The sequence below is a fragment of the Myotis yumanensis genome, unplaced genomic scaffold, assembly GCF_028538775.1.
Source record: "Myotis yumanensis isolate MYYU_CA2020_CCGP unplaced genomic scaffold, mMyoYum1.0.hap1 SCAF_5, whole genome shotgun sequence".
Classification (NCBI taxonomy): domain Eukaryota; kingdom Metazoa; phylum Chordata; class Mammalia; order Chiroptera; family Vespertilionidae; genus Myotis; species Myotis yumanensis.
The window spans coordinates 101046736-101072340 of record NW_027223756.1 but is presented as its reverse complement, the minus strand read 5'-3'; the positions used below and the strand labels follow the sequence as shown (position 1 = coordinate 101072340).

Here is a 25605-nt window from a genome sequence, read left to right as displayed (position 1 = left end):
GCATGTGCCCTGGCCAGGAATCAAACCTGTGACCTTCTGGTTCATAAGTCGATGCTCAACACTGAGCCACACTGGCAGGGCCATAGAAGTCCTTTTAGACATATGTGTGATCTTCTGCTGCTCTTTCCCAAGTTTATCAATATCTCTTATTTTTAATCTATCTATGATTCATTTTGAGTAATTTCCTCAGGTATATATTCTAGTTCAGTAATCTCTGTTCTGTAATTCTACATCTGATTTATTGTTTATCCAGTCTGAGAAGCAGAAAGAAAAAAGATAAAGAAAAACAGAGCTTCAGATACCTATGGGACAACATTGATTTGAACCATCATATGCATAATGGGAGTACGTCAGGAGAGGAGAAAGGAGTACAGAGAATATTTAAGAAATAATTATTTTAAAACTTCCAAAATTTGATGAAAGATATGAATCTACAAATCCAAAAAACCTCAACAAACCCCAAGCAAAATAAACTAAAAGAGTGCTCATTTCAGCAGCACATATACTAAATAATAATAATAATAATAATAATAATAAAATAAAAAATAATAACCATAATAAGGAATGATACAAAGAAGATTAGCATGGCCCCTGCACAAGGATGACACACAAAATTCATGAAGCGTTCTGTAAAAAAAAGAAATAAATAAACTAAAAAAATAAACTAAAAGAGATCTACACAGACATATTTACTCAAACTGTCAAAAGCCAAAAAATAATGAGAATTTTGAAAGCAGCAACAGAGAAGCAACTCATCAAAAACAAGAGTTTCTCACTAAAATTAATAGCTGATTTTGCTTCAGAAACCAGACAGGTCAGAAGGCAGGAGGATGACATGTTTAAAAAGCTGAAAGAAAAAACTATCAACCAAGAATTTTATACCTGGTAAAGCTGCTCTTCAAAAAAAGGAGTACTTAATATATACCCAGATAAACAAAAACTGAGGGCTTTGTTGCTATTAGACCTTTCCCACAAGAAATGCTAAAAAAAAAAAAAAAAAAATCCTTCAGGACAAAATAAAAAGACACAAGACAGTAACTTGAAAGCATGTGAAAAGATAAAGAACATCAGCAAATGTAGCTAGATAGATAAATATAAAAGCCAGTATGGTAGCATTTTTGATTTGTAACTCTTGTGTTTTTCTATATGACTTAAAATAGAAATGCAAAAACAATAATAATAAATCTATAAAGTTAATTAACACACAATGTATGAAACATAATGTGACAAGAAGAAAATAAAACGGGTGAGACACAGAGTTTTTATTGAAACTAAGATGATGTCATTTCAAACTTGATTATTATAAAGTTATTAATTGTACTCCCAGGGTAACTACTAAAAAAATTAAAGGTGATGACTGATGATAGATGACAGGTAGGTAGGTAGGTAGGTAGGTAGATAGATATGAAGAAATGATTGGGGGGAGAAAAAATGGCTGCAGTCTAAGGAAATTCTATCTGCTTGCTCTCAACACCAGACTGGACTTGTAGCAGGCTAATCTGAAGAACATTCAACTTGAAAAACCACCTGAAAAAATACTGTGAGTGTGGACTGTGGAGGGAGGACAGAAGACATGGTGTGGGTGAGCCAATGTGCACAGCTAAGCACCCTGGCTGGAAAGCTGGAGGGAAGGTGTGGCAGAGCAGCTCCTGCCCCCTAGGAGAGCAGAGTCTCAATCTCCCACACAGGGATTCCCAAACCAAAGCAACAGAGAAGGGAAGGGGAGCCCACAAAGCATCAGGCAGTGGGAATAAGTAGGAATTCAGTCCACCAGGGTAACTCAGACCACCCTATCCCAGACAAAAAGTGAGTACTGAGTTACAGTACATCCTGGGAAGCTCAACAGATTGGTGTCTGTGGGAAGGGCAGCTCAGCAGAACTCTAGACCAGGAGAGGGGTCTGAGCAGACCACCCAGCAGTGAATCTGAAGGGTCAATTATTCTCTGAAAGAACTTTCCCCAAAGAGCAGGATGGGGGCCAGTCTGAGTGTCCTGGGGAAAAGGCTCAATTCTCCCAACCTCAAATGAAGAGGAGCCACCCTTTCCCCCACCTGTGGAATAGCTCTGGGCTAGAAATCTGTGCCCCAGCAGCTGGGCCTGGTGGCACAGAGAACTCGAACATCTCTGGCCAGGTGGGAGCCTGAGCAGAAGCCCCGCCCAGTGAGAGCAGGCCTTGCTGAGCCAAGTGGGGAAGAGTGATTTTTTTGTTCTATTTTGTTTTTTGTGTGTGCTTTGTTTAAATCCCAACTGCTAGAGGTGGCAACAAGGGGGTGCCAGCAATCCAGGGAGAGCTAAGGCATTGGGAGGAGAGGAAGAGTCGCCTATCCCTCCTACAAGCTATGGGCACCACCCGCAAGGCAAATCTGTTAAAAACATCCTGACCTGGACCAGATACCCCACCAAGCCTAGGTCCGTGGGAGAAGGGAAAGCAGCCCAGAACAAGTATATTCAAGGGGCAAGTCCAAGCAGACCCAGCCTCTGGACTATGGAGGTCCCACCCACCGGAATACTTGGGGACTCACAAGGCTTCAGCCAGGCTGCCCAGGGCTAGGCAGAGACAGTGACTCACATTGGCCAGCACCAGAGAACTGCTCAGGAGGCCTGGGACCCACACACCAAGGGGCCAGATACAACAGTATCACAGCAAAACCCAGCGAGCTCCACAAATAGTAGACTCAAAGTTTTTTGTTTGTGTTTTTCTTTGGTGGTGGTGGTTGGGGGGGGCGGTGATTTGGTTTGGATTTTCTGTCTCTCTCTTCTCTCTTTTTTCTCATAGTCTCTAATTGCTATCTTTTATTTTAGCCAAATATTTTTCTTTCTCATTCTCTTTACTTTTTGTTCTTACATTTAATTCAATTATTTGTTCTTCTCTTTTCTCTTTTCCCATCTTCTTTTTCTATTCTATATCTCATTTTATTTAGTATTATTACTTTTTAAAATTATTATTATATTATTCATTATTTTCTACCTTTTATTTTGATACTTACACTATTTCTGGTCTCTTCCTTCTTTGCTTTCATATTCTCTTTTTTAAGTTTATTTTAGTATTTTTCTTTCCTCCTTTAATTCTTCAGGTCTTTGTCACTGTGCCTGATTTTGTGTGCTTGCTTGGTTGAGGTTGTTGAGGTTGTTGTTTTCATTATTGTTGGTGTTTTGCTTTTATGTTTGTTTGTTTGCTTTTTAGTTTTTTTGTTGTTTTCTTCATGATCTTTTTGGTTTGGTCTTGTTTCATTCTGTCAGTACCTGCATAACAGTTGGCACGATGAGGTCGGGGTTGGGACTCACAGTCAATAAGCCTGAGGGCTGAACTTATCCACAAATGGAACAACAGAAATCAAGACCCAAATTCAACAGGAGAACCCACAGCACACAGCTCAGAAGATCAAGGAGTCTACACCACTGGGTCCCACTGGAGGCATAGGAGTTTTCTCCAACACACAGAAACAAACACAAAGAAACAGAAAAAAAAGAGGGGGAAAACAAAGAAACAGGCCCCAAATGAAAGAACAGGAAGAATCTCCAGAAAAAGAGCTAAATGAAATGGAGGCAAGCAATTTATCAGATATAGAGTTTAAAGTAATGTTTATAAAGATTCTCAGACAACTTAGTGAGAACTATAAGGAACTCAGTGCAAAATATCAGCATGAAAACATATATAGATATCATGAATAAGAAGCAATCAGAAATGAAGAATGACATAGCTGAAGTAAAAAACACCCTGGAAGCAATCAACAGTAGATTAGAAGAAACTGAAAAGAAATCAGCAAATTAGAAGACAAGGTAAAAAAACAAAAACAAAAACACACAACACCCAATCAGAGAAGCAATCAGCAAAAAAAATTAAAAAGAAAGATCATTTAAGGGATCTTTGTAACAATATGAAACATAACAACTTCTGTATCATAGGGGTTCCAGAAGATGAAGAATCTGAGCAGGGAATAGAGTACCTGTTTGAAGAAATAATGACAGAAAACTTCACTAACCTGGTGAAAGAAAAAGTCACTCAAGTTCAGGAAACACACAGAGTCCCAATCAAGATGAACCCAAAAGAACCCACATCTTGACACATCATAATTAAAATGGCAAACATTGCCTGACCAGCATGGCTCAGTGGTTGAGTGTCAACCTATGAACCAGGAGGTCAGGGTTCAATTCCTGGTCAAGGCACATGCCTGGGTTGCGAGCTCCATCCCCAGCATGGGGCATGCAGGAAGCAGCTAATCAATGATTCTCTCTCTCTCTCCCTTTCCCTTCCTCTCTGAAATCAATAAAAATATATTTAAAAATAAAATGGTTGCCGAAACCGGTTTGGCTCAGTGGATAGAGCGTCGGCCTGCAGACTGAAAGGTCCCAGGTTCGAATCCGGTCAAGGCCATGTACCTGGGTTGCGGGCACATCCCCAGTAGGAGATGTGCAGGAGGCAGCTGGTCGATGTTTCTCTTTCATCGATGTTTCTGACTCTCTATCTCTCTCCCTTCCTCTCTGTAAAAAATCAATAAAATATATTTAAAAATAAAATAAAATGGTAAATGTTAAAGGCAAAGAGAGAACCTAAAAGGCCTCAAGAGAGAGACAGAAAAATACCTAAAAGGGAGCTCCCATTAGACTGTCAGTAAACACTTCAGACCAGAAGAGAGTGTCATGAAGTATACAAAGTACAGACCGTCCTCAGGTTATGTCGGACTTGACGTACGTTGTTTTGTGGTTACTTTGCCATCTCCCATTTATTTATAAAAAGGAAAAAAAAAAGTTCTGTCATTTCAACGTATGTACATATGTGCTTTATGTTTTTTATTATTTATTTAACACAAGTAAAGGTCAGGAATTGTTATCTTTCTTTTAAATTTTTTTTACTGTTTCACTACATTACTACTGTGTATGTGCTCCATGTGAGTGATGTAGGTGCTTATGTAAGTGGGTTCCGACTCACAGCGAAAATCACGTTATGTGGCGCCATAGGAACAGATCTCCGACATAACCCGAGGACCAACTGTATTACAAAGCAAGTGTCTGAATCCAAGACTACTCTATCCAGCAAGGCTATCATTCAAAATTGAAGGTGAAATAAAGAGCTTCTCAGACAAAACAAGGCTAAAGTTGTTTATCACTACCAAACCAGTACTGCAATAATTGCTAAAGGAAGTGGTGTAAGAAAAAGAAATAGAAAGAGAGGGATGCAGGCATAAAGAATAAAAATGACAGTAAGTAAGTACCTATCAATAATAACCTTAAATGTAAATTGCTTAAATGCTCCAATCAAAAGACATAGGGTAGCTGACTGGATAAGAAAACATGACCCATTATATTCTGTCTACAAGAGACCCACCTCAGAATCAAAGACTCATACAGAATGGAAGTGGAGGAATGGAAAAAAAAATTTCCATGCAAATGGAAATGAAAGAAAAGGCTGGGGTAGCAATACTCATATATGAAGAAGTAGACTTCAAAATGAAGGCCATAGCAAAAGACAATGAAGGGCACTACATAATAGTGAAGGGATTGATACAACAAGAGGACATAACCCTGGTAAACATATATGCCACCCAATATAAAACACTCGTGTGTGTGTGTGTGTGTGTGTGTGTGTAAACTTCTTGAGGACTTTAAGGGAGAGATCAACAACAATATAATCATAGTAGGGGACTTTAACACCCCACTGACATCACTGGATAGATCTTCTAGACAAAAAATCAACAAGGAAACAGGGATCCTAAATGACACACTAGATCAGATGTAATTAATTAACACTTACAGAACATTTCACCCCAAAGCTGCAGAATATACATGGTTCTCAAGTGCACACAGGTCATTCTCAATGACCTGTCACAGATTAGGACACAAAATAAGTCTCTACAAGTTCAAGAAAATTGGAATCATATCAAGCATTTTCTCAGTTCACAATGGAATGAAATTAAAAATCAAATATAATAAAAACACTCCAAAATATTCAAACATATGGAGGGTAAATAGCATCTTATTAAATAATGAATGGATTACCAATGAGATCAAGGAAGAAATCAAAAACTTCCAGGAAACAAACGAACACACAAAAAAACAAAATATGTGGGACACAGCAAAAGCAGTCCTGAGTGGCAAGATTATAATACTACAAGCCTACCTTAAACACACACACACACACACACACACACACACACACACACACACAAGAAAATTTTCTAATAAACTATCTAACCTTACAACTAAAAGAATTAGAAGGAGAACAAGAAGAAAAACCAGCGTAAGTAGAAGGAAGGAAATAATAAAGGTTTAAGTGGAAACAAATGACATAGAGACTAAAAAGAAAAAAACAATACAAAAGGTCAATGAAACCAACTGCTGGTTCTTTGAAAAGATAAGATAGATGAACCACTAGTCAGACTCAAGAAACAAAGAGAGAGGACCCAAATAAATAAAATCAGAACAGAAAGTGGAAAAGTAACAACTAACACTACAGAAATACAAAGGATTAAACAACTATATGCCAACAAGCTGGAAAACCTCGATGACATTGACAAATTCCTAGAAAAATACAATCTTACAAATCTGAATCAGGAAGAATCAGAAAACCTCAAGAGACCAATAACAACTGATGGAATAGAAACAGTCATCAAAAAACTCCAGCAAACAAAAGCTTTATCCAGATGACTTCACAGGGGAATTTCACCAAACATTCAAAGAAGAACTAACACCTATACTCCTCAAACTATTCCAAAAAATCCAAGAGGAAGGAACACTTGCAAGCACTTTTTATGAGGCCAGCATTATCCTAATACTACAATCATATAAAGACACTACAAATAAAGAGAATTACAGGCCAATATCCCTAATGAACATAGATGCTAAAATCCTCAACAAAATATTAGCAAATCAGATCCAGCAATATATTAAAAAAGATCACACATCATGAGGATGTAGGATTTATTCCAGGAATGCAAGTCTGGTACAACATTCACAAATCAATAAATGTGATACATCACATAAACAGTGAAAGACAAAAATCACATGATCATGTCAACCGACATAGAAAAAGCATTCAACAAAATCCAACACCCTTTTTTGATAAAAACTCTCAGCAAAGTGGAGTAGAGGGGTCATACCTCAACATAATAATGTCCCTATATGACAAACCTACAGCCAACATCATACTCAATGGGCAAAAACTAAAAGCATTTCCCCTAAGAACAGAAACAAGACAGGGATGCCCACTTTCAGCACTCTTATTCAACATAGTACTGGAAGTTCTAGCCACAGTGAAAAAATATCCTCAGGTGAGGATTAACAAACAAAATACTCTCAACAAAGTGCATATAGGAGAAACTTACCTCAGCTTAATAAAGGCCTGATAAACCCACAGCTAACATCACACTCAATGATGAAAACCTAAAAACTCTTCCTCTAAGATCAGGAACAAGACATGGATGCCCACTCTCACCACTATTATTCAGTAGCCCAGTGCAGGAATTCATGCACATTGAAAGGAAATTTATTAGAAGAAATATTTTAATATTGTTATCCGCCCTTTCTCTATAATAGAAATGTCAACCAAATTCACAATCGACAATGACAGATGGAAACATACACATGCGATTGGCTCCAGCCAAGAGCTTTATATGTATCGCGCCTGCACGAGTCAACTTGGCCTTTTATAAATATATAACAAACTTGCTTAATTAGACCTGCTTTCTGACTTAGCTAAACTTTTTCCAGCCCAGTGAAGCACCCAAACTTCTCTTTCAGGTAATTGTCAGCAACGCAGCAGTAAATATCAACATGAAGCAGATTATTATTGTACATCACACAGGGAGAACAAAGTGTAAAATATTTAACGGCAGCAGTGTTTGACTATATTCTGTGCAGTGAGAAAACCTGAAGTCATTTTCATGGTCCACCATTTCTTACTTCTTTTCAATTGGGTCAAGTTTCTAAGCTTTCTAAATCTCTGTTTTCCAGCTAATGAAAAGAAAAGAAGATTCCACCGAGTCTCCTCTCTACCTACTCCAGGACTCCTGTGAGGATCAAATGAGATGAGGCACATGAAAACGCTTCACAGACATTTGGTTACAGAGTAAAGTGTTTCCACTATAAAGCAAGTCATGTTCCTGGGCTGAAGAAACTCCAAGGAGGCTAGTTAGTTGCTAGGGAGAAGAAGCCGGGCGTTGCTACGTGACGTCATTACCTAGACTGTTGGACACTTAGCATATTAGCCTTTTATATGTACAAATAGTACTGAGGTCCTAGCCACAGCAATCCAAAAAGATAAAGAAATAAAAGCTCTAGCTAGTTTGGCTCAGTGGATACAGCATCGGCCTAAATGATCCCGGGTTCGATTCAGGTCAAGGGCACATGTCTGGGTTGCAATATTGATCCCCAGTTGGGGGCATGCAGGAGGCAGCCGATCGATGGTTCTCTTTCATCATTAATGTTTCTGTCTCTCCCTCTCCCTTCCTTTCTGAAATCAATGAGAATATATTTTAAAAAAAAGAAAAGAGCCCTGACCGGTTTGGCTCAGTGGATAGAGTTTTGGCCTGCAGACTGAAGGGTCCTGGGTTCGATTCTGGTCAAGGGCATGTACTTTGGTTGCGGGCATATCTCCAGTGGGGGGTGTGCAGGAGGCAGCTGATCGAAGTTTCTCTCTCATCGATGTTTCTAACTATCCCTCTCCCTTCCTTTCTGTAAAAAATAAGTAAAATATATTTAAAGAAAAAAGAAAAGAAATAAAAGGCATCCAAATTGGAAAGGAAGAAGTAAAACTGTCACGATTTGCAGATGACATGGTACTATATATAGAAAACCTAAAGATTCCACAAAAAAGTTAATCTATATATAAAAGCTTAAGCAACCATTATGACCAAATGACCAGAACAACTGGTCGACCAGTTGCTATGATGTGCACTGACCACCAGGGAGCATACGCTCAATGCAGGAGCTGCTCCCTGGTGGTCAGTGCGCTCCCACAGCCAACCTCCCACAGCATCTCCTCCCCAGCCAGCCAACCTCAAGCAGTTCCTCACTGTGGCCGGCCCGGCCCTGATGGGCCGCAATGGCTGGCCAGGCCTAGAGACCCCACCCATGCACAAATTCATGCACTGGGCCTCTAGTAAAATTAATAAAAGAATTCAATAAAGTAGCAGGATATAAAGTTCATATACAGATATCCACCACTTTCCTATACAATCAGACAAAAAAATTAAGCAACCAGTCCCATTTACAACTGCATCAAAAATAAATAAATAAATAAAATGCCTAGGAATAAATGCCAAGGAGGTGAAAGACCTGTACTCTGAAAACTATAAGACATTGAAGAAAGAAATTGAAGACATACTCATGGATAGGAAGGATTAATATTGTTAAAATGACCACGCAGATTCAACGCAATTCCTATCAAAATATCAATGACATTCTTCTCAGAACTAGAATCCTAAAATTTATATGGAATCACAAAAGACTATGAATAAGCCAACCATGAATGAGGAAGAAGAACAAAGTTGGAGGTATCACACTCCTTGATTTCAAACTATACTACAAAGCTATAATAATCATAACAGTGCTGTGGTATTGGCACAAAAGCAGACACACAGATCAATGGAACGGAAGAGAGAGACTACAAAAAACCTTTGCTCACATGGTCAGGACACATACAAACATCAACCAGTGAATGCATAAATAAGTGGAACAACAAATCTCTCTTTCTCCCATCCTTTCTCTCTCTCTCTCTCAAATTAATAAATAAAATTTTTTTAAAAAAGAATTCATTTTAAAGAAATCTCTATGCAAAGACCACCAGTTTGGGGTGAAGCCTGGAGGCCTATGGGCCTCCAGCCCCTCACTATACATCCCAAGGAAGCCTCAGCCCCGGGTGTAAGAGCATCACCTCGCTGCGCATAAACTTGACAAAGCCACGTGGGCCTGTGAACACACAGGTCTCTGGGTCCCACTTTAGAGTAGTGTGTTCCAAAGAAAAAACACGGTTTGAGAAGCTTGGCCTTAATAATCCAACACGGTTCCTGCTCAGCCTCCTGCCCAATCCTCAGACACAGCCAGCTGCTGCCATCCAGAGCTCTCTGGACACCCTGACACATGCACAGTTGCTGTTGTACTGCCAGCCCGACACACTTGGGTTCCTCCTCCAGGACCAACTCGAGGGCCTGCTGCCTGGATCTCTGGCCCACCAAGCAAGCTCAGACCCTTTCCCTTGCCTGCCTCATACCCAGAACCCAGTCCAGTGGTCAGAACCCACACTGCCTTGGAGGGAGTTGGTGGGAGGTGGCCCATGCCATTGCAGAGCAGCAGGGATGGGCTTAGGGGGCAGTCCTTCAGCACTGCTCTAGAAGCTCTATTACCACCCCACTTCACAAATGAGAACACTGAGACACAGAGGATAACTGTAGGAGGCCCCAGGGAGACTAGAACAAATGACCACACACAGAGGCTAAAAACAACAGGTATCTATCCTCTGCAGGTCTGGAAGCCCAAGATCAAGATGTTACAGGGCCATCTGGAGGCTCCAAAGAGGGTCCTTTCTTCCCCTTCCAGCTGCTAGTGCGTCAAGCATCCGTGGGCTTGTGGCCACATCACCCCATCTCTGCCTATGTTGTCACATGGCCATCTCCCTGTGTGTGTCTCAAATCTCCCCTTCCTTTTTCTATAAGGACCCCATTGGATTCAGGGCCCACCTCATCCAGATCATCTCATCTAGAGATCATCAAGTGAGGATATCAGCAGAGACCCTATTTCCACATAAGGCCACGGTGATCTGAAGTCCCAGATGGGTGTGAATTACACGGGGACAGGACATTAACAACTTGCCCAAGGTCACCCAGCTACTAAGAGGCACGAGTGAGATCTGACCCTGTCCATACTCTGATCCCTCCACAGCCAGCCCTGAAGGGTGTGACCACCCTGATGTGGGCATGGGCCGACCTGCCACACAGCCCCCTCAACAGACCCACCTCCTCCAGTCCCGATGTCCCACTGACAAGACAGGAAGGTCAGGGGCTCACCTCCCAGGCTACCTGGAGCAGGGCATGGCTGTGGGAAAACATGCTTCAGGCTCCCAGAAAGGAGAGCACCTGCCTTCCAAACAGAAGAGACAACAGGTGACACCCAGTGCTAGATAGAAATGCCCCAAGCTCCCTGCCCAGGGTATTCACAGTCTCTCCAAGCTAGCCCTCCAAACACACTAATCCATGTGCACACTGCTGTGAGCGATTCTGCAGAAAGAATTTAGGTCCCAGGTCAGCTGGCTCTTAGTTCATCAAAAGGGAAATGACCCTAGGTGGGCCTGAACTAATCAGGGGAGCCCTGAAGGGGAAGAGCTCTTTCTGGCCAAAGATTGGACACAGGGGGATTCTTGACAGCTGGCCTGAAGAGGGAGGGACCATATGGCCAAGGACCAAAAGCGGCCCCCATCTGCCAGCCAGCCAGGAAACAGCCTCACACTCAGACCCGCAAGGGATGGAATTCACCAACAACTTAGATGAGCTTGGAAGAGGACTCCCAGAGGACTCAACCAATGGCATGTGGATTCCAGCCTCTGAGACCCTGAGCTGAAAATCCAGCCACACCATGCTCGGACATCCCACCTACAGAACTGTGAGCCAATCAATAGGCATTGTTTTAAGCCACTGAGTTTGTAATCATTTGTTGCACAGCAGTAAAAAAACAAAAACTTTAAAAACATCCCTTGCAAATTCTTCCCATCTTGAATGTGCTGGCTGGAGCTGTGAAAGCCATCTTGTGACCATAGGCATTAGAATGAAAACGGTTAAACACTCAGGATGGCAAAGAATTAGAGACAGGCAGAGCCTGAGTCCCTGCAATGTCCCTGTGAGAGACAATTGGATGTGGTCCTCAGGGAGCCACTGCTCTACTTCTCCCCCTTTGTCATCAAGTTGGCCTTATACTTGGCTTTGCACAACAGGACACAAGGGGGTAACATTCTGGGATGGCTGAAAATAGATATTAGCAAGCCCTATAGTACCACCATTCTCTGAGGGAACCCAGACACTATGTGAAGGAGCCCAGGCTGGCCACATGGAGAAAAAGGCCTGTGGGTGAGATACCACCAGAAGAGAACGGGGTCTCAGAGAGAGAAGTGAGCCCAGCCAACGTCACAGAGAGACCTGTCACCCCCACCAGCCCCACCCTCCGGAGCCATCCTAACTGGGATATCAGATGCATGAATAAGGTCAGGCTGGCTCCTTCTCTCCCCAACAAACCACATGAGCAGAGATGAGCCACCCTCACTGAGCCCTGACCCACAGATTCGGACAGTAACCATTGTTCTTCCAGGCCTCTGGGCTTGGGGGATATCTGTTACTCAACACCAAATAACTGGCTGAACAGGCCCTGATGAGGCTGCTGACTGCTGCCCCTGCACACACACTGAAACACATCTCCAGGCCTGTTCCCAGAGTAATCAAACCTCTGCTTCGTCAACTGACCTGTGACATCCAGATGGAAGGTGACCTTCTGGCCCCCGGCCTCGCAGGTGTACTCCCCGCTGTCCCCCTTCGCCGCCTGCTGCAGCACCAGCCGCCGGGTGCAGCCCGTGGCCTCCACGCGCACTTTCGAGCTCCCGCTCAGCTTCTTGCCATCCTTGTACCACGTCACCTGCGTCTGAGCCTGGGCCACCTCGCAGCTCAGCGTGGCACTGGCCCCGGCCGTGGCCTTCACCTCGCTGTGTGCCGACTGCTCCTTGGCAAACACCACCGTGGGCTCTGGGGACAGGGAGGGATGCACAGGGTCAAAGATATTTTCTAAATCACGAGGACAGCACTGGGGACGGAAGGACTAAGCAAGGGCGTGGCAGGACGGGAAAATTCTCAAGGCTCTGTGTGACCCGCAGAAGCCCCAGCAACTTCGCAGCACAAGTAGCTCATTCATCTGCACATGGACCACTGCCCAGGGACGGTCCCCGCTGGAGACACCGAGAAGCACTTCTCCGGAGCACAAACCCTCGAGCAGAGGGACTTCAGGCCATGAGGTGTGCACACACCCTCCCCAGGTGACCAAGTCTTTCCCGGTTGTGCAGGGACCATTCCCACCCGGCGAGGGACAGTTCCTGGGCTCCGCCTCCCACCCGCACTCCCTGTGTCACCTGCTGGACACCCAGGGCACTGAGCTGTGCCTCCTGAGCCTGTCTCTGCCATGGTTTGGATGACTCACAAAGTGGTGGACCTTTGCTATGTTTGCGGTCTTTACTGTTTGCTCTTCTGCGCCGTGTCTGTTCATGGGCATTTTGGACACCATAATATTTCTCCCCACTCCCACCAAGTCTAATAATTTATCTTTTGCGTAAGTCATATTATCAGAATTTTACTTCAGTTTTTTCACACTTTTGTATGTTTCTCTTTATTTCCTGCTTTCCTGCTGACAACAGTGGTGACTGTGAGCCTCCTTGCCTGGTCCCTGATTCACAGGCACAGCTTTCAAGTGTCACTTAGTGTGACTAGTTGGTTTTCCTTCAGTGTCATTTATCAGAAGAAGGATGAACCGTTTTATTTCTAATTGGCTAAGAATCTGCGGCATGAAGAGATATTGATAAACTATTTCTTCCACATTTCTGACATTAAATGTTATCAAACTCAACTCTGCATTGATGAGGCGATCCCTTCATATTTTAATTTCAATCTGCTCACGTTGATTTGCTGACCTTTGTAGTGCTCACACACCCGGGCCGTGTCTTTCATTATAGTGCATCCTCCTCTTAATACACTGCCGATTCATTTTGATACTACTTAGCTTCAGATTTTGGCCTTGGTCTCCACAATGCATTGGCCCATACTTTGAATTCTCCCTATCAGATGCTGGTGATAGATGTCATGCTGGTGCCATGTAATAAGCCAGAGACTGTATTTCCATTTCTAGCTCTAGAAGGATCTCCATGAACAAGCTATAATTTCCTTACAGAATAGTTCATACAAATTTCCAGTGGGGCCACTGGGGTGTCATCTTCACCTATAAGAGCTTTTTTTTGCGGTTCCATTTATTGAAACGGTTGTAGGAGTATTTGAGATGTCAAATCTTATGCCACTTTTCATGAAGTTTTCTAATAATTTGGTCAATTTCTCAAAACTTTTCACATTTACTGCTACTAAATAATTTGTCATATTCTCCTACACTAACAATTAAAAATGTTTGCTGGATTCTTTTTGTCTCTATACACACTCACGAGCTATTATTGTACACAGATATAACACCAACTGTTAGCTAGAGGCACCTGGAAGTTGATTTGAGGTTAAAACTCTCCTAGCAAAATGAAAACACAGTTAGTTCACAGACATCTCTGTGAATACACAGGACAGGGATAAATACACACGCGTCATTAGGAAATACTATGACATAAATACTGACTCAACAATCAAGGGCTATCGCTATAGTTACTTGTCTTCAAAAAGGCATGCAGTGTGGGAGAAGCTCCTGATTCCTCTCCATGTCTAAATCTATACATGAGACTCCCAGAGGATTCTGACACAGGACTCAAAAAGAAACCGAGATGTACTTTAGGAAGAGAATTTCAGACCTCAAAGGTACAGGTCCCCGCCACACGTGCAGATCTTGTGGTCTCTTTTTAATTTTTGCACAGACCTTGCAAGAAAACACGGATCTAGATTTTGGGACAATGAGGATTCAGTAACTTCTACATCCACATGCAAAGGAATGCCCTACAAAACTACAATTTGCTACCACACTGTTCAGTCTGAGATGGATCCAACTAACATTGGGTGGCAGGAACTTCCCCATATTCTGTTGTAATGAAATTCAAACGTGTCTCTGCCCGTGTTGCTGGCTGTGGGCATTTGGGAGCTACCAGGACTTGGGGAGTAGGAAATTCACATAACACAGGTAAGAGACGTCTGGTCTACCTCAGACTCCACGTGAAAGGTAGAGCCCGAGTCCTGGCTGGAGAGGGGCACCCAGAAGTCTCTGGCAGGTGCTGGGAACTATGACTGAGCAAAACCTGAGCACCACTCAGCCTGTACAGGAAGACCTCTCCCTTCTGCTCACACTCTGCCCACCCAGCCTGGTCTGGCCCCACCACTGGGATGATATGGGAGATGGAGGATCGAAGGCTAAAGAGGTGAGGTCCAGTGGAAAGAGCCGCAGGTGTGTCCGGCTGTAGTCATTACCTACACACAAGGCTAAGTCAGTGCCACCAAAGAACCGACCTGGGACATCTAGGCTGAAGGTGACCTTCTGGCCCCCGGCCTCGCAGATGTACTCCCCGCTGTCCCCCTTCGCCGCCTGCTGCAGCACCAGCCGCCGGGTGCAGCCCGTGGCCTCCACGCGCACTTTTGAGCTCCCGCTCAGCTTCTTGCCATCCTTGTACCACGTCACCTGCGTCTGAGCCTGGGCCACCTCGCAGCTCAGCGTGGCACTGGCCCCGGCCGTGGCCTTCACCTCGCTGTGTGCCGACTGCTCCTTGGCAAACACCACCGTAGGCTCTGGGGACAGGTAGGGATGCACAGTCAGAGGCCCCACAGAGGTGAGCCCTGAAGCCACAACGAGGCTCAGACACAGGCAACCACGGGTCCCTATGAGGATCTTTTGTGATCGGGTACTACAGCACAGCCCTCCCAGGCACAGGGGGACTGACTGGTGCCTCAGTACAGAGGGAGGCATAGGGGGCTGGCAGAGCTTCTCCTGGGGGCAAGGAGGGTGCAGCAGAACTCAGAGAATGCACCAAGTGGCCCCAGGGGCTTCCAGTAGTAGCCAGGACCTCACAATCACTGAGATCCAAATCTATCCCGCTGAGGATGCTGCCAGCACCTTTTGGGTCCTCTCAGCCTCCTTTGATCTTTAAAAGGAAAACAAATACTTCACAGTTCCTTCTTATTTTGCATTGTTCATCCATCTCAGTGTTAATTTTGTCGGTAATTTCTTTTCCCAAATCGAAGCAGCTGTCCCACCCCAAGCATTCACATAAGCAATGAAGAGCCTGGCAGCTCTACCTTGCAAGTCCCAGATGCAGCCAGACCTTCTCCCCACCCACCAAGCCCTAGCGTTGCCCACTCACCACAGACACGCAGCTGGAAATCCACCGAGTGCTCGCCCACGCGGCATGAATAGGTGCCCTCGTCTTGCCTGGTGACTGAGTTGGCCACCAGTCGATGCCGCGTGCCCACATCCTCCTGTGAGAAGTGTGAGGAGTGGCCGAGCTCCAAGCCATCCTTGAACCAGCGCACAGGCACATGGGCCTCCGCAGTCTCGCACTCAAAGTGGGCCGGACCCCCGGCCACCGTATCCACGCAGCCACCTGCCGAGTCTTTGTGCAGAAAGGGTGTGAGTCCTGCGAGGGCAGCTGTGGGTAGGGGGTAGGCCTATGAGCACACACTAGCAAATGGAGGGTCCCAGGTGGAACCCTGGCTCAGCCCAGCCCAGCCCAGGGTCCCCTTCATACAGGGTCTGCTGCTGACTTCCAGCCACCCAGTGCCATGGACTGTTAGGACTTCCCCACAGGGTCCCTCCCTCTAGTGAACAAAGCCCTGGCCCCCACTCTTTCCATAGGGTAGAGTGAGCACCCTCCCATGCCCCCACTGTCCCCATGGAGTCACCTGAGCCTACCCCTCCCCCACCCATAACAGGGGTAACCTGAGCCACAGTCCCCACAGTCACCTGAAAATGCCCCCTAACTTACCCCGCCACAGAGAACAACAGCTCCCACTGCCCTAAACCCCTAGAGCCTACCCAGAGTTGGGGTACAGAATGCTGTAGCTATAGCAGTGGCCAGAAGGACGTGGACACATGTGAACACACATACCTTGAACTGACAGGTGGTAGGCGATGCGGACCCCACGGCTGACACACTCATACAGGCCAGCGTCGTCCCGCGCCACATCCCGCACCAGCAGTGTCCGCTGTCCTGCTGAAGCCTGCACCTTGTACTTGGGGCCTGGGGGCAGTGCTCGGCCGTCCTTGAGCCACGTTACAGCCGTAGCCTGGTCTGACAGCTCTGCCAGGAGCTGTGCCTCCTCGTGTAGTCGGGCCAGCACCTCCCGAACTTCCGTTGGATGCTTGGTGGTCAGTCCTGGGGGCCCCACAGGTAGAGAGAGAGGGTGTGGAGGTGACAGAGAGTGGAGGAGGAGGGAAAGGGGAGCAGACAGATGGAGACATGAGCCTCTGTGTCATCAGGAGCCCCCAGCCCCTAGTCCACTCATACCCTGTGGCTGAGGACACCCGCCAAGCTGGGCAAGCTGCTTCACATACCCCCCCCCCCCACCCCATCTGGTCCTGCTTGCACAGGCCACATACCCAGAAATCCACTAGCACACCCCAGGAGCCTTGGGCCTAGGGTCACAGGTCCCACTCCTGCCCCCACCCTTAGAGGAAACAGAACTTAGAGAGGCCCCAGGGGTCATGGGCTGGGGTCCCCCTACCTCGGACCTCCATGCGGATGCTGCTCTCGATGCCATTGGCCACGAACTTGAGCTCAGCACCATGCAGGCTGGCAGGTACTGAGCGGATGGTGAGGACATGCCGTGTGCCCTCGCAGCGGATCACATATGTGTTGCTGGCCTTCAGGACCTGCCCATCCAGGAACCACTCGCCCACAGAGACCAAAGTGAGGTCCACAGAGAAGGTCACCTCACTGCCCTCCACAGCCTCCACTGCCTTCAGAGGCGTCTTCACAGCCAGCTGGGGTGCTGCAGGGTAGGGGCTTCAGGACAAGCAGGGCACCTGGCCTCCCCGCTTCTTCCCCCCCAGAGCCTGGGCACATGTGTCCCCATCTCCAGGAAGCCCGTCAGACAGGCCCATGGCAACCATGAGAGATGGCAGGGTTCAGGACTGAGTAGGGATAAGTTAGAACCACCCAAGATCCCCTCCGGATCCTACACACCAGAGGTGGAGGGTGCAGCTGTGCAGCCTGGTCCCCTGGGGCTGGTGGACACAGATAGGTTCCTAGGGGCCTCAAGTCCTGTCTCAGAGTCTCTTCCCCTTCCCACAGAGGAGGCTCCAACATCAGGACCCTGGTAACTCCCCCCCGCCACCCCCACCCCCGCCAATAAAGAGGCTCCATGAATCACTGTGGCCTCACCAAGGCTGGGCTATGCTCTAAGTCTGGGTGATTCAACAGCAGGTGCCCTGCAGGCCATTACCTGGAAGCCAATGGGAACAGAACCTTCCATACTTACCCAGGTGGACAGTCCCCGGGAACTCAAGGTAGGAGCTCTGGCCAAAGCTGTTTACAGCTGACACACGGAACTGGAAGTCCCCCTCCTCAGCCACACAGTCCACAGTCAGCTCAGGTGTAGCCACCCACTCGGCCTCATGGCATCGGCTCCAGGTGTAGGTGCCCAATCGCTTCTTCTCCACCACGTAGCCATCAATGGTGACAGGGCGGTCCCCATGGGGTGGTGGGGACCAGCTGAGAGTCACGGAACTCTCTGTCTTGGCCTTGACCACAGGGGCCTCAGGGGTGTGTGGTGGTGGCTTCCTGGGGGCTGGGCAGAGCACAGGTCCTTGTCACCAACTGGGAGCCCCTCCCTGACCCCAGATCCAGGATCACCCTGGAGGAGAGGGGCACAGAATCTCCAGCCCTCCTAGGGGGCACTGCTCTGATGGTCTGAAATGGCCACAGCCAAGGTGGAAGGCCGGCCTGAGGGGAAGCTGTAGGCCCATGATTCCTGGTCCCAACCTGTGACCATTTCTCAAGTTGCAGCAGCCACATTGGGCCCAGGGCCACCATAAGCTGGCCATGTGGTTTGGGGACAGACACCTTCCAGTTCAGTGCATTGGGGTCTTTGCTAGACAGTGGCTGAAGCAGGGCACAGTGACCCTCCTGAGGTGCTGGAGCCCTATGGAGGGGCATCCCCCTGCCCCCAGCCAAGAGTTAGCCCTGTGGGGGAGGGCAGGAGTGGGAGGGAACCACCGCACAACCTACAATGTAGATACTAAAGGCCACAGAGAGAAGACATGCTCACACAGGACAACCACACACACACACAACCACACACTGTGCTTCTAGAACAATCTGCACCTCTAATTTGGTTGGTAGGATGAGAGGCTACCAAGTCTCCCATTCTGTCAACGGCTGGGGAGCCCAGAGTGGGGGATGGCTCCAAACATCTGTGGGTCTGAGGGTTACCAGAGCTACAGCCTGAACGCAATGAGCCCCACACCCTTCCTGCAGCTACTGAGCACATGTGGGCCAGCCCTGGGTCCAGAGCACGGATGGTGACAAGGGGCACCTCTTCCATTGGAGAGGTACTCCAGGCCCTTACCTGACACCAAGAACTGAGTGGACGTCCGGCAGTCCCCAGCCACAAAGGCCACCTCACCCACATCCTCCAGGCTGCACTTGGAGATGGTCAGCGTGTGGCATGTGCCTTCAGTGGTGATGGCTACTCGGCCCCCGGCCACCACCTCCTCATGGTTCCGAAGCCAGTGGACCGGGCCCTCTGGCCTGGCCAGCTCTACGCAGAACATGGCAGTGTCCCCCACTCGCACCACTGTCTTTCTCGGGAGCTTTCGGGTGAGGTTGCCTAGGATGGCCAGAGCCAGGGGTTAGTCAAACCGGACTGCCTGCCCCCCCTCCAGTTTCATGGACCCCCCTGTCGTGTTGCCCACCCACCTTGTACTGCGAGCTCGGCCACCGTGCGGCTGCCCTCGGCCATCTCACAGATGTACACCGCGTCATCGTCAGTGGAAGCATTGTGGACAGTGAGCCGGCGCTCTGTGCCCGCCTCCTCGATGGCATACTTGGCGCTGGCCCACAGCCGTGTCTCTTCCTTGTACCACACGGCCTCCGTGGTCGGCAGCGGCACCTCGCACTGAAACGTGGCCGACCCCTTCTCCTGCACCTCCAGGTCCTGCAGCCTCGTCTTGAAGGGCACTGTGGGCTCTGAGGGGAGAGGGCTGGTGAGCAGGGCGGGGTGGCTGGGCAGGGAAAGAAAGGGGGTACTTGGCTGGGGGCACCTGGAGTGTGGTGGGTGGCACAGGGCAGGGCAAGTAGGTGCTGAGGTGGGGGCAGGAAGTCCCAGCAGGGGTTGGAGGGGCTGCAGGGCAGGGGTGAGTGGGAGAACTGGAGAGGGGTAGGGAGAGGAGACAGAAATTAAAGAAAAGAGCCCCTGCCCCCAAATAGAAGCAGTCTGGAAGGAGAAAGAAGAATAAAGGCAGGTGAAGCTACAGCCTTCAGCACTGGAACAGGTCCTGCCAGAGCCCTAGGCAAGACAGCAGGACCAAGACCCGCTGGCCGAGGCCCGCCATGACGCCACATCCATCTTCTCCCTGTAGCTTCCTCAGGGACCCTCGCAGTGGAGGGCTGGGCAGAGCACAGGTCCTTGTCACCAACTGGGAGCCCCTCCCTGACCCCAGATCCAGGATCACCCTGGAGGAGAGGGGCACAGAATCTCCAGCCCTCCTAGGGGGCACTGCTCTGATGGTCTGAAATGGCCACAGCCAAGGTGGAAGGCCGGCCTGAGGGGAAGCTGTAGGCCCATGATTCCTGGTCCCAACCTGTGACCATTTCTCAAGTTGCAGCAGCCACATTGGGCCCAGGGCCACCATAAGCTGGCCATGTGGTTTGGGGACAGACACCTTCCAGTTCAGAACGAGGAAACTGGGGCATGTGCGGGAAGATCCATGCACTCTGTTCAAATCCTGTCGTGGTTGAGATGTGTAATAGGGTGGAGTTGGGACCCCCAGCACTCCAGAGGCTGGTGTTAGGAGGGAAGAATAAAGGGGCCTCCCAACAAAACCTGACGGTGTTGCCAACACCTGCCCAGGCCTGGACAGGAGCCTGCAAACTGCCTCAGAGCCACCTCAGGCTGCACGCAGCCACTGGGCCCAAGCCCTCCAAAGCACAGGGTTTGTCCCCGCCCCTGCCCTCCTTCCCTCTCCGTCAGGGAGACACACACCCCTTAGCGTCCAGGGGAGAATGATGCCTGGCTCACTCTCACTCTGCACAGGGCAGGCTCAGCTACCAGGCATTCGGAGCGGCTCCCATGGGGAGGGGGTGCTGGTGACAAAGCACTTTCTTCTTTACTCTTGTGACTCACAAAGACAGGGGACAGGCTGAGGGGACAGGCATTTTGCGGGCTGGTTAAAGACAGAGCTGTCAGGACTTCCAACTCCGAATCCACTACTGGACAGACAGGGAGGAGCCTAGCTTGCGTTCCCGGCAGTGACTTCGGCAGGTGTGCGGGGCAGGCACCCAGCTCACCTCGCACAACGACCAGCACGGAGCTGTAGGTCTGGCCCACGAGGTTGGACGCTGTGCACGTGTAGAGGCCACGGTCCGACTGCTTGCAGAAGAGGATCTTGAGCACAAAGTTTTCCTGCGCGTCCTCGTACACCAGGTGTCGCCGGCCCTCGGCCACCAGCTGCCCGTCCTTCTTCCACACGGTCTCGGGCTTGGGCTCGCCCGTCACATAGCAGCTGAGGCGCGCGTGCTTGCCCTCGGTCACTGTGCAGGTGCGAGTGCCCCCGCCCGGCGGCGAGGCCGGGGCTCCCTCGGCCCGCATGGCCTCGCGCCGCCGCTGCAGGTGCGCCAGGAGGGCGGCGGTGGAGGCGCCGGGCGGGCCTGCGGCGTCCGCGTCCGCGTCCACCGTCAGCGCGGCGGCGGCGCTGGCGGTGCCCAGCGGGTTCTCGGCGCGCACCGTGTAGGTGCCGCCGTCGCGCGGCCGCGCGGCCTGGATGCGCAGCGCGCTCGCCTCGCCGCTGGCCTCCACGCTCACTCGAGGGGCGTCCGGCGCGCCCAGGCGCCTCCCGTCCTTGTCCCAGCTCACGGCCAGGGGCGGCGAGCCGCGGACGCGGCAGCGGAAGGTGGCCTCGGCGCCCTCCCGCACGCGGATGGACGTGGGCCGCAGCAGGAAGTGGGGCGCCTGTTCCGCGCACGCGGCCTCGGCGTTCACCTGCAGGCCCACGGCGGCGAAGGCCTCGCCGATGGCGTTCCGCGCGCGGCACACGTACTGTCCGCTGTCGCCCAGCGCCAGGTCCAGGATAGTGAGGCGGTACTGGTCGTCGTCCTGGGCCAGGCGGAAGCGAGCGCCCGCCTCCACCGGCTGCCGGTCCTTCTCCCAGCTCACCTGCGGCGTGGGGTTGCCCACGATCTGGCAGCTTAGCGTGGCGTCCTTACCCACCGACACCACGAAGGCCTTAGGCCGGGTCAGGAATCGGGGTGCGCCGCAGAATGAGGAATGATCCATGGTGGAAGGAAGGGGTGGGGGACCTGTGAGGTGGGTGTGAAAAGTCATAATGAAGACAAGCCCCCGGCACACTCAGAGCCCGCCACCTTGTCCCACCGGGCCACCTCACCCATCAGTGCCACTCAGAGAACCCATGAACCCAGCTAGACACCTGCCCGTGCCCCGCCCCCACCCCAGACAACATCACCTGAAGGCACTTGGTTCAGAAGTGCGGATTTGCCCCTTTCTGAGCATTGGGGTCTGACTCCACCCACACACAGGTTCTCCTAATGGGCATCTCCAGCCTCTCCCCCAGCTTCAGTCCCGCTGCCCAACTTCAGGTCCAGCTGAGCACCTGCCCCAAACACCAGGCCAGCAGCCAGGCTGCCCCCTCCCTGCAAGGCATCAGGCTTTAGCACCAGCCTCTCCCTCCACCAGCCCCACAGCACCTGCTAAGCATAAGCAGACTTGCTTGTGCCCCCCTGAGCCACTCCAACTGCCTTAGGTGTCCTGTCTCCTCCCACAGACTTCTGGCTCCTGTGGTCAGAAACTGCGATCTGCCTGCCTCTCCTCCACTCAGAGGGGGCGGTTCTTTGCTCCAGAACTCGCAGGCTTTCCTCCAGCCCTCAGCCCAGCGTTCCCTTAATCTCCCCTTATTGCTGTTCTTCCCCCAAGTGGCTTCCCCCAAGCCTTTGGGCCCCAGCTGGGGCTGTGTGCATGTCAGGCCCCTTGCCCAGTGGTACCCATGACAGGGAGCCCTATGCACAGATCTGTCCCACCTGCAGCAACTCTGGTCCACCTCTCCTGGGGTCCCCTACCCCTAAGCCCCTGGGGGGTTGTGCCCATCCGTGAGCAGAGAAGAAATGAAAACTCTGTAGCCAAGCAAGCGCTTCCTAACAAGACAGCACCCTCAGCCCAGCAGGCTGCCTGGCCCCCTCACTGTGAGTGCCTATCTCCTCCCTTTGGAGCAAGACTATCTGGGCAGCCCAGCCAGCAGTTTGCCTGCAGAGGACAGCAGAGGATCCCCCAGGAAGAGCCAGGGACCTCTAGGCCAGCTGGCTAGCTGAACCCAACCTGGGGGGCTGCACCCAGCCCTTTCATTCCGCGGCTTCACTGCCTGGGCACCCTGCATAGACAAGGCTGGCACCAGGGGCGCTAAATGTCTTAGGTGACTCTGGCCTCTACCCACCCGGGGTAGCCCCCACTGGCCCCAGAACAGGTGGGTGAGGGGGCTTCTGTAAGAACAGGGAGCACAGTGGGCCTCACTGGGCCCCGGGCTGGCACCAAGTGCTTTAACTCCCTCCATCCTAGGAGCTGGACCTCCAACCTCCAGGCATGGGCTGCCCACCACCCGAGGATAGGGGGATGTTTCTGGTTCCTCTGCTGCTGGTCCTGTGACTCAGCATTTAATCCCGCTTAATCCCCCTCAAGGAGGCTGAGCCCAGAGCAGCCTGCTGACTCACTGTGCAGTCAGCACCTCTGTCCCCCACCCCACCAGCTGCCCCCACAAGGCCTGGCAGGGAGGGCCTGGGAAGACCTGGGAGGGCAGCCACCAATGCTCCGCCTCCATGGATGCCCCCCAGGGCTTTGGCATCCCTCTTTGGAAGGGTTACTTTGACACCAGGACTCTTGGGATCCTGAGCTCTGAGCTATTCCTAATAGCACCCCAAATCAGATAGTCATTGTGTGGGTTCCCCAAGGCAGGACATGGAACCTCCCACACACACCCCCACATACCCAGAGCAGGTGCCAGAGAAGTTGCTCCCAGCTCATGAGTGAGCAGGGGGGCGGGCGGGGGGCAACTTCACAGCCTGGACCTCTGGTGCCAGGACAGGGAGGGAGCTCCCATCTCTGCTCGTGCTTAGGGGGAGCCTACCCCAGCCTCAGCAGATGTACAGGCTGTCCCCTGGCCTGACAAGGGTGGGCAGAGATCCTGAGATCCTCTAAGGCCACTGGGGACCCTACTGATATCCTGTTCCCTGTCTAGATCCAACACTCCCTACCCCTGATACAGCAGACCCCATGGGATCTGAGGAGGCTCACCGAGACATGGCAACCTCAGAGCCCCAAGGCAACCCCGCCAGGCAGACACCCCTACCCGTCAGCTGGGCCAGGCACCCCGAGCACATGCCCAAGGACTCTGAAGCCTCTCTGGTTCGGAGACCAAGGGAGGGTACCATACAAGGCAACCTCTGAGCACAGGGACATCTGTAGCGGCCTCCTCCTTCCCTTGCCACGTTGGCAGAGACAGACCTCAGGAGGGGGACCCAGCCAGAACCTGAGCCCCAGCCTCACAGGAGACCCCTCCTCCCCCAGATGCCTTCTTGGGAGGTGGCTTCCTGTGGATCCCTCAGTGGCCCAGGGCTGAGACCGCCCCCCACCTGGGATTGTTCCCTACCCTCCTCGCCCTAACCCGGCCACTTGCTTCTCCAGCACTTGGCCACTCTCGGGTGTGGGTTCAGGTGGCCCTGGACCATTTTCCAAATGAGCCAGGGTGGGAGGACCTGACAGCAGGCCCTCCTGGCACCCCCCCTCTGCTGCCCCCACACCCTCCAGAAAAGACTTCAAGGGCAGTTCCTGGATCTTCGGCCCCCAGACCCAGGGTCCTATTTCCCGGACACCACGGGGAAATTCTTTCCTGGAGTCAGGTGTCACTACTCCTCTGGCTGTCCCCACTACTGAGCCAACAGGCCCAAAATAGCCCCAGCTGTCAGCGGGCATCCATCTCAGCCAAGCTGGGGGCAGGGCTAGCCAGACCCCAGGCCCGTGGATCAGAATGGGCCACAAGGCCCCAGGCTCGCAGCTTGGCTGCTCCCTCCCTGCATGAGAGCCCAGCTCAGGTCGCTGATGGGGCAGGGGCTGGAATCCAGGCCCCCAGCCAGGGAGCAGCACAGCCTAGCCAGAACCCTACCCAGGCCCCACAGTCTCCCAGAACCATGACCTTCAGCCAAACCACCCTGCGGGGGGAGGGGGGGGAGGCCGAGGGGATGGGGGGCCATGGGATGGCCCCTACCCCTGCCCACTCTGCCTTCTCACCTGTCTCAACAGGGGAATTCGGGGCAGCGCCCAGGCCAGGGGCTCAGACGGTGGAGCAAGAGCCACCAGGTCTCACCTTCCTCTAAGGGCCCAGGACCGGCAGGACTCCTGCCCGCAGCCTGCACTCTGGCCGGTCCACAGACTGGACAGGGACAGAGGACAGGCAGACGCTGTCAGCTGGAGAAGGCTGAGCCCGCCCCCACCCTGCCCCCACCACTGGCCAGGCAGCCCAGCCCAGCTTCAAAATAGCCTGGCTGTCACTGCCCCTATTGAGTTTCACCCCAGGCCCTAGGTAGGCAAAGCGCAGAGGCTCGGGGTAGCTGGGGGAAGGAGGAGACCCTGTCTTTCAGCGATGATGATGATGCGGGTGGGGCAGGGCCCCAGCTGGTTGGGACCCCTCCTCAGACCAGCATCTTGGAGAGCAGGCTGGGAAGAAGCCCAGG

The 25605-nt window shown here is 50.8% G+C and overlaps 1 protein-coding gene and 1 pseudogene across 1 annotated transcript in view; one reads left to right on the top strand and one right to left on the bottom strand.

The window, feature by feature from the left end:
- OBSCN (obscurin, cytoskeletal calmodulin and titin-interacting RhoGEF) overlaps positions 1-25302 on the bottom strand; it is a 167403-nt gene extending 142101 nt beyond the window's left edge. Inside the window, 10 exon segments of the mRNA XM_070416713.1 lie at positions 12443-12718; positions 15170-15445; positions 16018-16302; positions 16762-17028; positions 17378-17644; positions 18134-18442; positions 19223-19483; positions 19573-19842; positions 21163-22170; positions 25163-25302. Of these exon segments, the coding sequence (XP_070272814.1) occupies positions 12443-12718; positions 15170-15445; positions 16018-16302; positions 16762-17028; positions 17378-17644; positions 18134-18442; positions 19223-19483; positions 19573-19842; positions 21163-22147 (3196 nt within the window). The 5' untranslated portion in view covers positions 22148-22170; positions 25163-25302.
- Positions 547-637, top strand: LOC139011848 (U6 spliceosomal RNA; annotated as a pseudogene).
- Positions 25303-25605: the final 303 nt, after the last annotated feature.